The sequence below is a fragment of the Symphalangus syndactylus genome, chromosome 7 (assembly GCF_028878055.3).
Source record: "Symphalangus syndactylus isolate Jambi chromosome 7, NHGRI_mSymSyn1-v2.1_pri, whole genome shotgun sequence".
NCBI lineage: Eukaryota > Metazoa > Chordata > Mammalia > Primates > Hylobatidae > Symphalangus > Symphalangus syndactylus.
The window spans coordinates 108176418-108194422 of NC_072429.2; the positions used below are offsets into that span (position 1 = coordinate 108176418).

The 18005-nt window shown below is 38.5% G+C and overlaps 1 protein-coding gene across 1 annotated transcript in view; it reads left to right on the forward strand.

The window, feature by feature from the left end:
- Nucleotides 1–391: 391 nt before the first annotated feature.
- Nucleotides 392–18005, forward strand: part of PKHD1L1 (PKHD1 like 1) — a 162324-nt gene continuing 144710 nt past the window's right edge. The window contains exons 1-6 of the mRNA XM_055284802.1: nt 392–464; nt 2352–2441; nt 13598–13742; nt 14698–14806; nt 15833–15890; nt 17616–17709. Coding sequence (XP_055140777.1) covers nt 392–464; nt 2352–2441; nt 13598–13742; nt 14698–14806; nt 15833–15890; nt 17616–17709 — 569 coding nt within the window. The remainder of the gene's footprint in view (nt 465–2351; nt 2442–13597; nt 13743–14697; nt 14807–15832; nt 15891–17615; nt 17710–18005) is intronic.

The window sequence follows — 18005 nt, forward strand, 5'->3', positions numbered from 1 at the left end:
TAGAGAAGGAAATCTAGGCAGACCTCAATGACCATTGATTCCTTTCGCCAAAAGGAGTAAGGCCCTTCCACCTATGGGGACAGCCTTGGGAAGGCAGCACCCGGGTTTGAGTGTGGAGGTTTGATTATCACGGACTGGCTCGGGGCCGCCTTGGTTCTCCCGCGAAGGTTCCAGGGTGTGTGTGTGTTTGTGTGTGTGTCCGCGCGCGCATGCAAATCCCAGAGGCGCAGCCCGACAGCAGGGGCGGGGCAGGCCACGGGAGGGCGGCCCAGTTCTCCAGCTCTCCAAGAACGAAGCGGGCGCGCCAGCGAGTCGCAGTCCCCGGAGCCGAGCTCCAGCACTAGCGCCAGCTGCGAGCGGAGGGCACCAACTCCGCAGAACTGGCTTTTCAATGGGACACCTGTGGCTCCTGGGTATTTGGGGCCTCTGGGGGCTGCTCCTCTGTGCCGCGGATCCCAGCACAGGTAACCCTTTGGGCACGCTAGGCAGGCAAGCAGGAGAGGCCCGCGTAGACACTACCCTGCTCCGGGGTCCTGGGAGAGGCGGGACCACCTGGCACCTGGCTGAGGCTGTGGGTGCGGTTGCATGACGATCCTAGGGACCAGGGGAGCTGTTTGGCAGGCCTAGCAAACAGAGACAGACGAAGAGAGAGACAGAGACAAGGACACAGAGAAAAAGATTGCGAGAGGTTGCCTTTTAACTCATCAATGCTGCTACTTGAATGATGAAATCTCCCACCGGCACCCCCAAAGTGACACAAGTGAAAGGAGACTGAAATTTGGCGGGGGAGTGGGGCCTGGGAAGAGGCAACCTGAGTCCCTTTTCCTCCATTCTTGGGTCGCTTTCCTCACAAAAGAAAGGGCAACAACCCCCAGTAGGACGGCGATGGGCCTTCGTGGCAGGTGTCAGTCATTTCCAGGGGCAGCTGCCCTGTGTTTTCAAAGTAATACCCAGAAGAGGGCCGGGAAGAGACTGATAAGAAATTGGAGTTGTCTGTGGAGATAACAGGAGGATGAACCTGAGACAGGCGAGGAGCAGCACTGTCTGGAGATAGGATCCAGCTTCCTCGCTGGAGTTTCGTACTCTTGGCTGTGGGCTGCCCTGAGATACGAATGTGCGGGAATAAGAACACCTTGGAGCTCTTGGCAAAGACAGACCCGAAGGACAGAGGCCTGGGGCCTCGGAACTGGTCTCCTTTATATTGGAGAGCTTTTGCTACTATAGGTGAAGTCCACTCTAAACCTTTTTAAGACAGAACTGAACAAGCCAATCATAATTCCCTTAGCCTTTTTATATACATCCATTTTGAGAAATTAATAATTTCTGTGGCCTTTCTTTGTATCATCACTTAAATTTTTCTACCTACTGTGAAAATTTCTTTTAGGATTCCAGCAGTTACTAGATCTGTACAGTGTAAGCAGAAAATAAACACCTCTATCCACCGTGTAGCTTTGAGTTGTTTTAAAGAATTATTTGCAACACTCCAAAGAAGCAGCTGACACAACCCTGTTTGCCCGGGCAGTTCCCTCTATCTAGAACTATCTTTATCTTTCTGACAACTGATCCAGTCTAATTCACCCTATTTGTCCTCAAAAATGTGGAAGGGGCATGTCTTCTTTATAGAAGCCAGTGTGACACAAGCAGCGTGGGTGAAATGCTCCTTGAGTCACCCATGGCCTCTGTGCTCTCCTCTGTCTCTTGGCACTGTCTAACCTAAGCCTTTGGAAAGTTAGGACTGTTACACATTTATGTATCTCCAGGAAGCTAACACAGTTTGTTGAATGAATTAGTGACCTTTATATTAAGAACTCATTATCATCAGGAGGCTAGAAGAATCTCAGAAATTATCTTTCCTGAAGCCACACTCCCTCACAGAAAACAATTTCTTCTCAAAACCAACATTTCTCTTTGTACCTAGTCTAGTCTTTCAAACTACCCAGCATTGCATTTCTGCTGTGCTCTTATAATGACCTATTTCTTCTTGGTGTGTGCTGTTAGGTGAGCCGTTAAGCGTAGTTATAGATCTGCAGTTAGCAGAGCACTACATGAAATTAAGAATTTAATACGTGTTTTATAATATGATAGGTAAGTGATGAAAATGATCACGTGTTATTTTTGCTCTTGGTAGCACCTAAGATAGTGCTTTGCACAAAGCCAGTGGGTATTAACTAAGTTAATGACTCTGTCAAGTCATTGGCAGAGCCAAAAATAAAACCTGGGTGAATTTTACTTTCAATCCTGTAAACTTCATAATGTTTTCCTTGCAACCTTGTGGTATGTGTTACAAATTTTGACTATTGAAATGAAGAACTTGGTGATTTTTACCTCTACTGTATTTTAATATTTTTCAGATGGCTCTCAAATAATCCCCAAAGTCACAGAAATAATACCTAAATATGGCAGCATAAATGGAGCAACAAGGCTGACTATAAGAGGGGAAGGTATCATTGCTTTTTTTTTTTTTTTTGCCAAGGTTGAGGTATTTTCAAGACTATTTCATATTTAGAGCTTTATGGTTAAACAAACAAAAACCACTGGAGTTGTTTCTTCACTTGGCCAGAGTAGTAAAACTCTATCCTCTTTGATAGCTAGTGAAATCCCCAAGAGTCTTTATCAGCTTGATCATCTGAATTCTTATTATACTGACTTGCTTAACATCAAGATCTGGATTAATGACTGAAATAAAAGGAATGCAATTAACCCAACTCAGCAATTATTTGCTTTATTCTTCATGAGTCTAATAACATTTAATTTATTTTAAGATCAAATAAAACATTTTGTGGGTGTTGGGTAGCATGTTGATAAGAAAGTATAATAGAGAAATAGTATGTTAATGAAAGAGGAAAGGCAATAGAAAACAAAACTCTAGATTCCTTCTCCTGCCACCCAACCTCAGGCTTCATAAAGGCATGAGTACCATACATGGTTCCCCTTCTCCTTGCCTGGTCTTAGGATGAAACGTAGAAGGCAATCAGTAAATATATTTAATGCACAGCTTTTCCTAGGTTTAAATAGAAATATGTGTTTCTTTCAGCCATAAGACCTTTGCAATATAAATGATACCAGTATTCAGATACTTAGGAATTTTTGAACAATAAGAAACATTTAAAAATATTAGCAAAATCTATTAGTTGGTCTTTAAGAAATGAAAAGTTTTCATAGCTAACAAAGATATTTAATTATTTTGTTATATAATGTAATGTCTTTTAATGTTTCTAATATTTCTGCAGAATTCAATCTCTCAATGATATGCTTAAAATGGTTTATGCTTCTACATTATAAACAATATATTTTGGATTAAAGAGTTATTTTTTAGAGAAGACCCATGAACAATATAATTGTTAAAGATTATTTTATAATATTCATATATCTTTAACCGTATGTTTCTTATATTGTAAATTGCTGATAAGATGGTATGCTTGAAAGTTATTGGGTTTTAAACAGAAATTTAAATGCCATGAGAGAAATGCTCAGATTAAGAAAGAGGAAGGGCTGGGCACGGTGGCTTATGACCGTAATTCCAGCACTTTGGGAGGCAGAGGTGGGTGGATCACGAGGTCAGGAGATGGAGACCATTGTGGCCAAGATGGTGAAACCCCGTCTCTACTAAAAATGCAAAAATTAGCTGGGCATGGTGGCGCGCGCCTGTAGTCCCAGCTACCCAGGAGCCTGAGGCAGGAGAATTGCTTGAACCCAGGAGGCAGAGATTGCAGTGAGCGAAGATCACGCCACTGCACTCCAGCCTGGTGACAGAGCGAGTCTCCATCCCAAAGAAGAAGAAGAAGAAAAAAAGAAAACACCCAGCCGTTTTCTTCTGTTTCCAGACCTGAACATTTTCTGATCTAGGAACTATGGCTTCAATTTAAGCACATAGACCCAGATCATCCCTAGTTTGAAATAAAAAAACCAAAACATTCCATTCTTTGGAAAGATATCCTTTTAAATCTAGCTAAAATGTAATCTTTTCTCTTGTGTGGACGTTCTGAGGCAATTAGCCTGAGGACTCTTAATTATAAAGCCCAGTGTGTCATTTGGTAAATTTATACTTTTCTCATCCGTCCCAGTTTCTGAATCTGTTTGGCAGTGCAGATACTTAACACTTCCCGATTTCTCTTACAGTCCCCTGCCTTAACTACATTTTATAGATGACTAAAAACGGGTTCTCATATGTCTTTCTCAGAGGCTGAGTCTAAATACTGCCTTATAGAGGCAGAGAATAGAATAGCGGTCATCGAGAACTGGGAAAAGAGGAAGTGGAGGAGGGGTATTGGTCAAAGGGTACAAAATTTCAGTTATGCAAAATGAAGAAATCCTAGAGATCTACTGTACAGCATAGAGCATATAGTTAACAAGACTGCATTGTATACCTAAATGTTTGCTAAGAGGGAAAATCTTGTTATATATTCTTATCAAAAAATTTTTTTAATAAATACAGCAGGAGGAAACTTTTGGAAGCAAGGGGTCTGTTTATGACCTTGCCTGTGGTTATGATTTTTTTTTTTTTGAGACGGAGTTTCACTCTTGTCGCCCAGGCTGGAGTGTAGTGGCATGCTCTTGGTTCACCACAACATCCGCCTCCCGGGCTCAAGCAATTGTCCTGCCTCAGCCTCCTGAGTAGCTGGAATTACAGGTGCCTGCCACCACGTCTGGCTAATTTTTTGTATTTTTAGTAGAGATGGGGTTTCACTATGTTGGCCAGGCTGGTCTTGAACTCCTGACTTCATGAGCTGCCCACCTCAGCCTCCCAAAGTGCTGGGATTACAGGCATGTAATCCTGCTGTGGTTATGGTTTTATGGGTATATGCTTATATCCAAGCTCATAAAGTTATATATATTAAATATATATAGCTTTTATATGTCAATCATAGCTCAATAAAGTGGTTTAAAATAAATTAATAAATGCTATTTTAATGTAGGCTTTTGGGTGCCCAGAATATACACAGAATGATATCTACAAAATGATAATGAATTTGCAAATCACACCAGAGCTTCTATAGCTACATGAATGAACTTAAAGGTAATTTGGAGAGACTATATTCATGTAAATCACCAGGGTTGTCTCTGAGAGATTCTCTGTTTTTAGAATTGCATGCAGTACTTATTTATCAATTACACAAGAACAATTTCTAAATGGAATTGTAAATTCTAGATGACTACCTAACTATTGGCTTCATATTACTTTTTAAAATGTTTCATTTTTGTAAAAGTCATTATAAAACAGTAAAATATTATAGAAATACTTGACTTAGAAAGTGAGTTCTCTGAAATTCTACCCAGTTGAAAGATCTACTGTTAACATTTTCATGTATCCAAATGACTTTTGGCTATTTCCAAACATAGTATAGTATTGACTTGTAAACATACGCCACAGCATTACTTTGTTTAAAAGGCTGTGGTTGGGCTGGGCACGTTGGTCCGTGCCTGTAATCCCAGTGCTTTGGGAAGCTAAGGCAGGAGGATCACTTGAGGTCAGGAGTTTGAGACTAGCCTGGGCAACCAGCCTGGGCAACATAGCAAGACCCTGTCTCCACAAATGAAACAGTTAAAACATTAGTCCAGCACGATGGCCTGCATGCCTGTAGTCCTAGCTACTTGGGAGGCTAAGGTGAGAGGATTCCTTGAGGCCAGGAGTTTAAGGCTGCAGTGAGCTATGATTGTACCACTGCACTCCAGCCTGGGTGATGGAGTGAAACCCTGCTTTAAAAACAAAATAAAACCTCACAAGACTATGCTTCAGGAGATACAGATACATGATTTTACTCTTATGATACCCAAGCCAAAGTGTTTTGAACAATGGCATGACTGTAGAAATTATTATACCTCCCTCTGAGATGACTAATTTGATTAAGAGCATTATAATTTTGATAAGTTCTGGAGTGTTTGTAATTATATTGGCTTTGTTACTTTATAGTCATACCTTGTATTTCTCAATTGTTTTCTGGGATATTTATCATGTTTGTTTTTATTTCAAAAAATCAGTAAGATGGGAGGAATAACATTTTACTTTTGGCTCCTTTTTCTAGCTATTTCCCTTACAATTTCTGGCACACACATTTTTGTTGAAGTGTTGAATTATATACTTTTAATAATGTTACAGAAAGCACATGGACTTCGGTTCAGTCTGACTGGCTTTCAATTCACCTTTGCCATTTCATATCATGTGACTGGGGCAAGTTACTTCGCTGAGCCTCAGCTTACTCATCAGTAAAATGGACTATTAATTCCTACCTCTTGGGACTGTTGTGAATATTGAAAAGGATGATACATCTAAGGTACCCATTATAAATAGTATAAACTCTATACATTAGAGCTATTTTTGTTTGTATTTTTTTTTTTTTTTTTTTTTTGAGACGGATTCTTGCTCTGTTCCCCAGGCTGGAGTGCAGTGGCGCGATCTCCGCTCACTGCAAGCTCCGCCTCCCGGGTTCACGCCATTCTCCTGCCTCAGCCTCCCGAGTAGCTGGGACTACAGGCGCCCGCCAACACGCCCGGCTAATTTTTTTGTATTTTTAGTAGAGACGGGGTTTCTCCATGTTAGCCAGGATGGTCTCGATCTCCTGACCTCGTGATCCGCCAGCCTCGGCCTCCCAAAGTGCTGGGATTACAGGCTTGAGCCACCGCGCCCGGCCCTATTTTTGTTTGTATTATTCTTTGCATTGATGTTATAGGTCTGGTTTAAATCTTTAGGAGTTGTCTTCCATCCATCACACTGTATCTTTCTTTCCCATTGTTTTGAATGCTACAACTTTTAAGTAGGTGAATACACTTTCAACACTGCTTTTTTAACTAGAGAAAACAAAACAGCCTGCATTCTTCATGACAAGTGCTGGCTTTAATAACACTGACATTTTCCATGATAGCAGCCCAGGCGTTCCTTTTGGATTGCTGCTATCAGGAGACCCAGGTTTGCGTGCCTGGCAATTCCTGTCTCCAGTTTTTCTGCAAAATTAAAAAAAATACATCAACATGTCAGGAATTTCCATCCGAAGCCTCATCCTTTTCCATTTCCAGGGTACACTCAGCCTTTCCTGTAATCTTTGTGACTTGGAGTACTTCCAGAGGTGGTGTTTTTATCCTCAATTATTTGTTTAGAATTATACTTTTTTTTTTTTTTTTTTTTTGAGATGGAGTTTCGCTCTTGTTGCCCAGGCTGGAGGGCAATGGCATGATCTCAACTCACTGCAACCTCTGCCTCCTGGGTTCAAGCGATTCTCCTGCCTCAGCCTCGCAAGTAGCAGGGTTTACAGGCACCTGCCACCACTCCCGGCTAATTTTTTGTATAGTAGAGACAGGGTTTCACCATCTTGGCCAGGTTGGTCTCAAACTCCTGACTTCAGGTGATAGACCAGCCTCGGCCTCCCAAAGTACTGGGATTACAGGCGTGAGCCACCGCACCTGGCCTAGAATTATACTTTTAAGTTAAAATTTTTAAAAAGAGGACTCCTTTGTATTTCTTTTTAACTCTTTGGAATTAGTTTAAAAGTCAGAAATATTTATATACTTTTTTCAGCAATATTAATAATAATATTTATGAATTATTGTGGATTTGGTTCATTATTTTCCCATAGATTTTACTTCTAGGACTTTTTCCACATATGCTGTATATATTTGACATTATAGTAACTCCTAGGCTGAAAATGGTATCATCTTTCGTTGGCATTATTTTTCAGAATGGTAGTTGTCTTGAGAATGCTGAAGAACAGATCCACGTTACCTATCATTGATGTGACACGTACCTGATAGGAAAATATATATATATATATATATATCTCACATCTGGAACCACACCACAAGTAAAACTTCCCATTGTTTAGTTGGTTGCCAGGAGCTCCTCTGCGTGTTCCAAACTCAATGTGAACACCAAAGATAAGCAAAGTTGACAAAAGGAAAGAGTGGGTTTACATGTAACTTGCTTTGCAGTGTTTTCATGTCTTTTCACAGCTCCATTTTAGTAATAACTGCCTTTCTAGATTCAAAATTGCAAAGTCAATGCAAATGTCTCTCACATGTGAAATCGGTATTTATGTTGTACTTTAGCTTATGTTGGATGAGTTATTTGGTTAAGCTTAGAGGAATAAAATGAAATTTATTAAAATCTCTACCCTTTAATGAGTTTCTGCTTACTTTTCCTACATATTAAAGAAAGAATAGCCTAGCAGCTAAGAACATAAGGGCTGGAGGAAGTCTACAGCCGGGGTTTGAATCCCGGCTACCCACTTACTGATTCTGCATTATTTTTATTTATTTTTATTTTTTGAGATGGACTCTTGGCTCACTGCAACCTCTGCCTCCCAGGTTCAAGTGATTCTCCTGCTTCAACCTCCCGAGTAGCTGGAATTACAGGGCACCACTGCATCTGGCTAATTTTTGTATTTTTAGTAGAGACAGAGTTTCACCATGTTGGCCACACTGGTCTTGAACTCCTGACCTCAGGTGATCTGCCTGCCTTGGCTTCCCAAAGTGCTGGGATTGCAGGCGTGAACCACCACACCTGGCCGCTGTGTTATTTTTAAAAAGGGATATTAATGATGAACCTAAATCTCAGGATTTTTGTGACAAATAATAAGAGCAGGTATCTACTGAGATCTTAGCAGATATCTGATTAAGTCAGGTACCATGTTAAACATTATACACAAATGATCCTTTATTATTCCTAACAATCCCTTAAGATAGATTATGGCCATTTTTCTGATGAGGAGACTAGGCTAAGAGGGGTTATATCTTGCCCAAGGTCATAATGGCAAAGGAGTGTTACAGCTGGGATTCCAGGCCAGAATGTCAAGGTCCAAAGCCTGGGCCCTTTCAATTAAACATCACTGGCACCTGCAACATAGCTTTACCAGAACTGGAGGTGAGAGGCTTTGGTATCTGATGAACATCAGGCACAATGAAGTCCTGCTTCTAGGCCTACAAGAAACCAGAAGTATTCATGTTGTCTAGCAGATCTTTGTGGAACACCGAAAATGCCTAATAATTTAAAAAGCAGTTGTACCACAGATATCTTCTGGCAACCCCAATCCTGCCACTTCAACTATTAAAGGTTATTTAAGGTGAGCACATATTCTAGTAATGATTGCTTTGTTGAAACATTTTGAAAACCGCTAACATTGTAAGGTAAATAACAAATATTTATCTTTTTATAATGTTAGTATTATAAATGGAATATATTATAGCACTATTTGTCATATCGTAAATAGTATTATACATAACATTTAAAGAGTTAAATCTACATCTGTGGGTTTACCATTTTTTTGTTTACTGATGTTAAGTTTATTATTGTATTATGGGATGATATGGTCTATAGGTAATTATATTCTGAGATTAAATAGCTTATAAATTTACAATGACATGGATACAAATTTGCTAGTGCAAAAAAACATTTTTATGGTTTCAAATATAATACTACTGGTTAATTTGCCTAAAGTAGAGTTTTACTGTTAAGAACCTGTGATAGAGAAAAATAATATTTAAAAATTCACATACTGTTAGAATTCAGAATTTAGGAATTTTAGATATTGAAGTAATCTGGGCAAAAGCTGTTTATTTCCTCATTTAACTTTCTTCCAAAACAGTATAATATATAAAATTCCATAGATGTGTGTAATTTACTTTGTGAACTAGAACAGTATAAGTACTTTTTTAACATTTTTATTAGGAGAACATTTAATTATAGGATTTAATTAATAGAACACTAATCTTATTCATGGGTTTTATTTCTTGGGTTTATTCCAAAAGTGAATATTGTTTCAAAAATATAAAATATTCTTATGTGGCATACAAGGCTTAATCTATATTTAATTACTTCCAAATATAGTTTTGAATTTTCATATGTTTATAGAAAGATTAAAGTAATTTTTGTCTCTGTTTCACATTATCCTTTTGTCTCTTTCTGTTAGATATCCCATCAGCATGTAAATATACTGTTATTCTGCCCACCTGAAAAAAAGTAAAAGAAAAATCATCAGCCTTCCCCTTGCTCCACACACCTCTCCAGCTACCAACTCATTTCTCTGCTCCTGTTTGTAATTAAACTCCAAAAAATGTTAGCAATATTTGTTCTCTTCACTTTACTGTCCTCTGATCTTCTCTTGAACTCATGCCATTTATCCCATTATTTACCCCATTGTTCGCTGAGACAACATCTTCACTCCTGCCCCTATTCTATTCTCAGAACAGCAGCTAGTGAATCTTAGACAGTGTGAGTCACATGATGTCACTCCTCTGTTTCAAAGCCTGCAATTATTCCCCACACTTAAAAATAACCTAAGCGCCTTCATTTTCTGGTCTCCTCTCCTACCATTTCTCTTCACTTGTACTTCTTCAGCCACACTTGCTATTATTTGAATCCACAAACATGGTCCCACCACAGGGCCTTGGCACATCCTGTTTCTTCTACCAAAAATGCGCTTCCCATAGATATCCTCATGGCTTGCTCCCTCTGAAAAACTTCCACGAGTGTCTATAATACATACATTCTGTGTCCCACTTCACATCTTCACGCTATCACCTCTGACTTCAGTCATAAATGCTGCAAAGTGGCCCTAAGGCTCTTAAGTCACTTTTCACTGTCAGCCTCCCTGGTAGGCAGAGCCATGATCAGTACACACAGTTGCTAACTTTGCAGGCAGGAAAAGTGGTTTGTAGTAAGAATGTACATGGGGGCCGGGCGCGGTGGCTCACGCTTGTAATCCCAGCACTTTGGGAGGCCGAGGCAGGCGGATCACGAGGTCAGGAGATCGAGACCACGGTGAAACCCCGTCTCTACTAAAAATACAAAAAAAAAAAAAAAAAATTAGCCGGGCGTGGTGGCAGGCGCCTGTAGTCCCAGCTACTCGGAGAGGCTGAGGCAGGAGAATGGCGTGAACCCGGGAGGCGGAGCTTGCAGTGAGCCGAGATTGCGCCACTGCACTCCAGCCTGGGTGACAGAGCAAGACTCCGTCTCAAAAAAAAAAAAAAAAAAAAAAAAAAAAAAAAGAATGTACATGGGCTCCTGGGCAGTCAAAGAGGACTTCACTAGTTGGTTAGGAACTGAAGGGAACATGATTGGATGATCAGAAATTAGAATGTCTTAGAAGGAGGCATATGAAGGGACTCATAATAGTGAGCATAAAGCTTGCAGATCTGTGTGTCTCAACTTAACTGCCGCAAGAGAACATCCCCCACAGAGGAGATGGAATAAACAGATGGATTGGATGATTAATCCAGGAGCTTCTCTCGGTGGCCACCGCAGTGCTAGTGCAGTGGGCCCATGAAGAATGGCCATGGGGTGGAGGCCATGTGTGAGCCAACAACGTGGACTCCCTTTCACCCAGGCTAAACAACCTACTGCTTTTGCTGAATACCCGAACTGCCAGCAGCAGAGACCAACACTGAGCTCCCAATAGGGTATCACTCCTCAAAAAGTCCACCCAGCTTCTCAGTGACAAGTTGATTACAGCACTTTCCTTCTCCCATGGAAAGAACAGAGATCGATTGTTACTGTAACTGACACTCTGATTATGGGCTTTGCTTCCTCTTTCCACAGTTCTCTGTCAGCACCATCTTCTGAGAGCTTACAGAGCCTGATATACTGCCATAGAATTCCATAAAATATTGCCTCAGAACAAGAAATGTATTTTATAGTGAAAAATTTGTGATAATGGGCACATGACCATGAAATCTGTCACTCAGAAACATGTGGCTTAGTAGAATGATGGGACAGCCTGTTAAAGCTATGGCCAAGATGCGAACTTGGGGAAAAGCATCCTGTGGGGTGGGACCCTGGTATCCTCCATAACATGCATTGAACCAGTGACAGACATATGCTGTTGTTTTTGTAATAGACAGATGCGTGGAGCTGGAAATAAAGGGCTGCTTCCCTTCACCATCACTCCCTGTTATCCGGAAATTGAATTTGTGCTTTCTGCCTTTGCAACCTTACATTCTGCTGGATTTGTGGTCTTAGTTTCCAGGTAGAAAATGCTCCCATCATGGGTCACAATATGGATTCCACTGAACCGAAGCTACCACCACTGTCTACTCAGTTTGAATTCATCAAACATATTTAGTATATGACTAGAGACAATCAGTTCTAATTATCATAATGAAACAGGGTTGCTTTAACTTAATGTAGTTAAGAAGGAGTAGGTCTGGAATTCAGGATATTCATAGGGATATCTCTTGGCTTCATGTCCAGTGATTACTGAGAACAGGCAATTGCAGCAACCACCACCTAACAAGGGCAAGGCAATTAAGGGCTCAGATTTCTCCAGGATGAACATTAGTGTCACCCCATTAGCTACAGTGCTGGCTGCAGGTAAGGGAAATCTACAATGGCTGACAGCAAGGGGGCATGGTGAAAATTAATTATAGTTTTAGGACTAGTTATATAGTAGTATAGCCTGTAGCTTGTCCCTCTAACCCTCTTGTATTAAATCTTAGCAGAGATCCCAGCTGGCTACCTCTAACACTCTTGTATTAAATCTTAGTAGAGCTCTCAGCTGGCTACCACCTCGAAGACTTGGTGACGGATTGTGCTTAATATGTAGGCCATGAGTAGCTGTGTGTGGTATAGTGGGTAGACTGTATCAGATGCCTTTTATATTCAGCTTTACATCCTCTCTTTCTTACCTCTAACTCTAGTTAGAGCTGTGGCAAATAGTTCCTTACGTGCTTTGACTCAACTTATGCTTCCAGCTTCTTGACTGAGTTCTAACACCATGTCTTTGTCAGTTATTCAAGGACTTGTCTAGTGCAGTAACTCTGGACTTTGGAACTTATATAGCATGTACCTATGTGCAGTGTGCAAGTGCAGAAAAAGTTATTTCCCCCGGGGAAAACCCTCAACCAACGGGGACCAGATTTGATGAATAAATGCTTCTTGCCATTGATTTTTTTATTTGGAAAGACATGCTATATTTTCCTTAGAAATTCCCAGCAATATTGAGCCCCAGTTGTCCTCAGCGGTGCCCAGCTTTTCTTTCCTCACATTTTGCTCTCTCTCATACCTAAAATAGCTCATTGCCCAAATAAATTATGTGCTGGCAAATCCTCAACTCAGATTTTGCTTTGTAGAAACTTGAAACAAAGACCTCATCCTTTATAAAATAGTGTTCTCCTCCTCTACTCTTTTTAGTCCTCTTAGCCTACCTTTTTCATGGTACTTATCACCCCCAGATACAGAATCTGGTGCTATATAGGCTCACAGTAGGCTCTCTTTAACCTTGGGCCTGTCATCCACGAATCCAACCAACTGCGAATGGGAAATACGGTATTCACCAGATGTGGAATCTGGATACTTGTCCTGCAGGGCTGACTACAGGACTTGAACATTTGTGGATTTTGTTATCCGAAGGGATGCTGGAACAAATCCCCATGAATACTAAGAGATGACTGTATCTATCCTCCAGCAATACTTTTAGGAGTAGATGAATTAAAGGCTAAATTTTGTGCTTCCAAAGAAGATTACAATCATAAGGATAAATGTGAAATAGGTTCACTGCTTACTTCAGTACTGTTTATGAAATCATTTACTGTATGATTTGATATCAGGTGACAACTGTTAGGTCTCTGAAGATAGAATGCCATTAATAATAATTAAGTCTTCTTACTTTTCCAGGTTTTTCTCAAGCAAACCAGTTTAACTATGGAGTTGACAATGCTGAGTTGGGAAACAGTGTGCAATTAGTTTCTTCTTTCCAGTCAATTACTTGTGATGTAGAAAAAGATGCAAGTCATTCAACTCAAATTACATGCTATACTAGGTCTGTTTTAAAGTATCTTAAATAAAATCATTTTCATCATATCAGAAGTTACAGTTATGAATATTAGTATTATAATAGTTTTATTACCTTGGCTATTATAAATAATATTTTTCTGATTATAGGTTAGTATTTTTCATTTTGTGATGTTTAGACTATTTTATGCCTTTATTATATTCAATTTTAATTGGCATGATAAAAACATATTCTATATCTTTTCCCATGTTATTAGAGCTATTACCTTATTGTTGAGCATTTTTAGAAGATAAATGACTACTATTTAATTGTAATGATGTGCCTTAAAATATCAAAATTATGCTTTTCTTTTCGATTTGATTAATTTTGTTCAAAATATTCATATAGTCATTAAGATTAAATATAATCATTTTGTATAGTGACATTTCAAGTTCTTTACTATCAGCCCAAATTCATGTATGTTATTAGCAACTTAGGAAAAATTTTAAAAATCACTTTAAATTGCAACTTTCAATATTGAACTTAGAAACAGATAGCACATATTCTAGAGGATTCCATTTATCTTAGGCTTGTTGGCTGTTCTTCACCAGGAAAAGCTTACTTAGGGGAAACTTGATTAACTAGTACTTTTTAGGAAGTGAAGCATGGAATAACTGATTGTACCAAGGTGATATGTTACTATTTTAAATGTTTATTGTTGCATTTGTTGTTATTACATTTGTTGTCCTTTTTAATAACCACCAACGTGCACAGTCAGAATAGGCATTTGCCTGAAGTTCATGAGGTTAGAGTTTGCAATAAAGAGTTCAGGATAGAGATCATTTTTCCATAATATAGAATGGAACTTAACTAGACATCAGTTGCAATGTTGGACACTTTCTGTCAAAAATGACATGCAGTCTGGGGCAGTATTTTTCATTAATACTATACACTAAATAAGAGAGGTATTGCATGCCTCATATATTCTTCATTTTCTTTATAGAGCAATGCCAGAAGATTCCTACACTGTTAGAGTCAGTGTGGACGGGGTTCCTGTTACAGAAAATAACACCTGCAAAGGTCACATCAACAGCTGGGCATGTACCTTCAACGTATGTAGGAATCTTCTCTTCAATTTATGTATAGTTGATCTTGCTTTCTTTCTTGCAGAACTGAATTTTTATTTTTTAGTTTTATAGACTATTTCCACATTTAAAAATACATTAGCATGTAACAAAGAATAATTTCCCTCAATTTAAATTATCTTCCATAGTAATTTAATGTCTGTTATTTCTGATTTGTTTCCCCTCCTTTAATTTTATTATTAAATTAAACTTTCATACTTCCAACATGTTTTCTTGTTCATATTTTCCCCTTTATCTCTACTTCTACTCTTAGTGTGATTCTCCCTTTTCCTATTTTCATCGAAGTAACTACCTTTCCTTTCTACGTAATTTCTAATGTAATGAGATAAAATGTGCCTGCATGTGGTGTAAGAGCCACTCAAAATTTAGCTGCCCTAAATAGAAGTATTAGCAGTAACACATTTTCTTCTAAGCATTATCCCATATATATATTTAATTATATTAGTTTTAAGTTGTCAATTACTGAGTACTACAGTGTTCTAATATAAGATGAAATACTGAAGAAAACAATAATGACATCTGTCTTTAAGAAGCTTCTATGATTCCAAAATATATTGCCAAATACGATTCCCAGATATCTCTGGCTTTCTTCTCTTTCCCCAGACGTGGAACTGTGTTTGGTTTTCTGGTATGTCACACCTAAATGGCCTGAAAGCGACCTAAATTGAGTATATCTCAAACTGCAGTTTTTGTATTCCTCCTTAAATCTACTTTTTCTCTGATTATTTCTCACCATCTCAAGCTAGAAACCTGTTACCATTCTTGGTTTCTCCCTCCCTTCTCTTTCAGCCCCATAGCTATTAAGAAGCAAAACCACGATGATCCTATCCTCTAAATTAACTCTTAGGTTCATCTTATTTAAATATATTCTTTCCTACATGACCGTTACATTATGAATATTGTCGAAATTTAGTAATGTAAGAAATTATCTATTTCACAAAACTAGAAACAAAACAGAGATAAGTTTGCATATTGACATTATTCTTTTTACAGGCAAAAAGTTTTAGAACCCCTACAATAAGAAGCATCACACCTTTATCTGGAACTCCAGGTCTGTTATATGACATCTGAAATAACTTTTGGTTTCATGGTAAATAATGTGTTTATTTTTTAGTATATAAAATTAGTATAATTCCTGCAATTTTTAAATAGCATTTTTTTCATTATAAAAATAACTATCAGCCAGGCACTGTGGCTCATGCCTGCAATCTCAGCATTTGGGGAAGCCAAAATGCAAGAATTCCTTGAGCCCAAGAGTTTGAGACCAGCCTGGGCAACATCATGAGACCCTGTCTCTAAAAAATAAAAATAAATAAATTAGCCAGGCTTGGTGGCATGCACCTTTAGTCCCAGCTACTCCAGAGGCTGAGGCGAGAGGATCACTTGAGGCCAGGAGTGTGAGGCTGTGGTGAGACATGATTGAGCTTACATGACAGAGCAAGACCCTATCTGAAAAAAAAAAAAAAAAAGAAAAAACTACCAATATTTTTAAAAAATGATTTTCAATGGCTATGTCTTCACCTACTATAATGTATTTATCACCTCCCACCCCTGCCACTTATACATTCAACTGGTTTCAAGGGTTTCATTATAATAACTATATTATTCCAGTTTATAATCCCAATGGCAATAACAGAGAATGTGTAACCTTGACAATTCTAGGTACTATTTTTTCAAGAATTAATATACAAGATACAGTAGTTTTGAATTTTTTCCAACTCTGATTTATGTAATTAAACTTATTTTTTGCCTATTGACTATTTGTATTCCTTCTTTTATACATTACCTGTTTGTCTCTTTGGCTTAATTTAAAGTTATTCACCATTTTTCTTATTAAGTTACAAGGATTCTTTATATATCCTTAAAAAAGGATATTAACCATTTATATGTTATATGTAAGAAATATATTTTGAATTTATCATTTACTTTTAAAACATATTAATGATTTTTCTGTCATCCAGACAACCTTTGATTTTTATTATCACATCTATAGATCCTAACCTTTGTTATTTTTTCTTCATTTTTTTTTTTTTTTTTTTTTTGAGACGGAGTCTCGCTCTGTCACCCAGGCTGGAGTGCAGTGGCGCGATCTCGGCTCACTGCAACCTCCGCCTCCCGGGTTCACGCCATTCTCCTACCTCAGCCTCTCCGAGTAGCTGGGACTACAGGCGCCTGCCACCACTCCTGGCTAATTTTTTTTTGTATTTTTAGTAGAGACGGAGTTTCACCGTGGTCTCGGTCTCCTGACCTCGTGATCCGCCCGCCTTGGCCTCCCAAAGTGCTGGGATTACAAGCGTGAGCCACCGCGCCCGGCCCCTATTTTTCCTTCATTTTTAAATAGCATTTAAAAATGGGTGGGAGGCCCTATTAACCTAACTATATAAATATTATATAAATTTTCACCTATTTTTCAATAATTGTTATGGTTTTATTTTTTATATTTCATTTTTATTTCACCTAAGATTTCTCTTACTTTTTGGTACAGAGATCTTTTTTTTTTTTTCTCAAATAGTCATCCATTGACTCAAGCAGTACTTGTGGAATACCATCCTGTCTTCTGTGCTGCACTTCTTTACTCCATAAATATTTACAGATACTCATTTATATTTTATTGTGTTTGCTAGAACTTTCAGAACAATGCTAAACAATAGTGGCAAACATGAGATATAAGTGTCTGAGTCCTGGTTTTATTGGGAAAATCTCTTATGTTTTCGTATTAAGTGTGTGGATAGATTTTCTTACACAGAACCTTTTTGGGGTTTTTGTTTGTTTTCAGGTACACTAATAACAATCCAAGGCAGAATCTTCACTGATGTCTATGGAAGTAATATTGCACTAAGCTCAAATGGGAAAAATGTTAGGATTTTGAGGTAATCTTTTGATGTGGAAATATATTCTTATAACTCATAAATGAGAAGTAATATTCTAAAAATAATGCGTCCAATGATATTAAATCCCATTACAATGTAATATAACTAACCAGTGTTTTTTTTTTCAGCCATATTATAGAAAGTAAAACAGACTATTGGAAGATTCATTGACATGAAAGCAATGGTCGATATGTCTTTCTTTTTTGATCTGATGTAATTTCTTATTGTTTTGTGATGGATTTATTAACAGAAGAAACACAAAGACAAGTCCAATAGTAATTGAGTTATAGTCATAC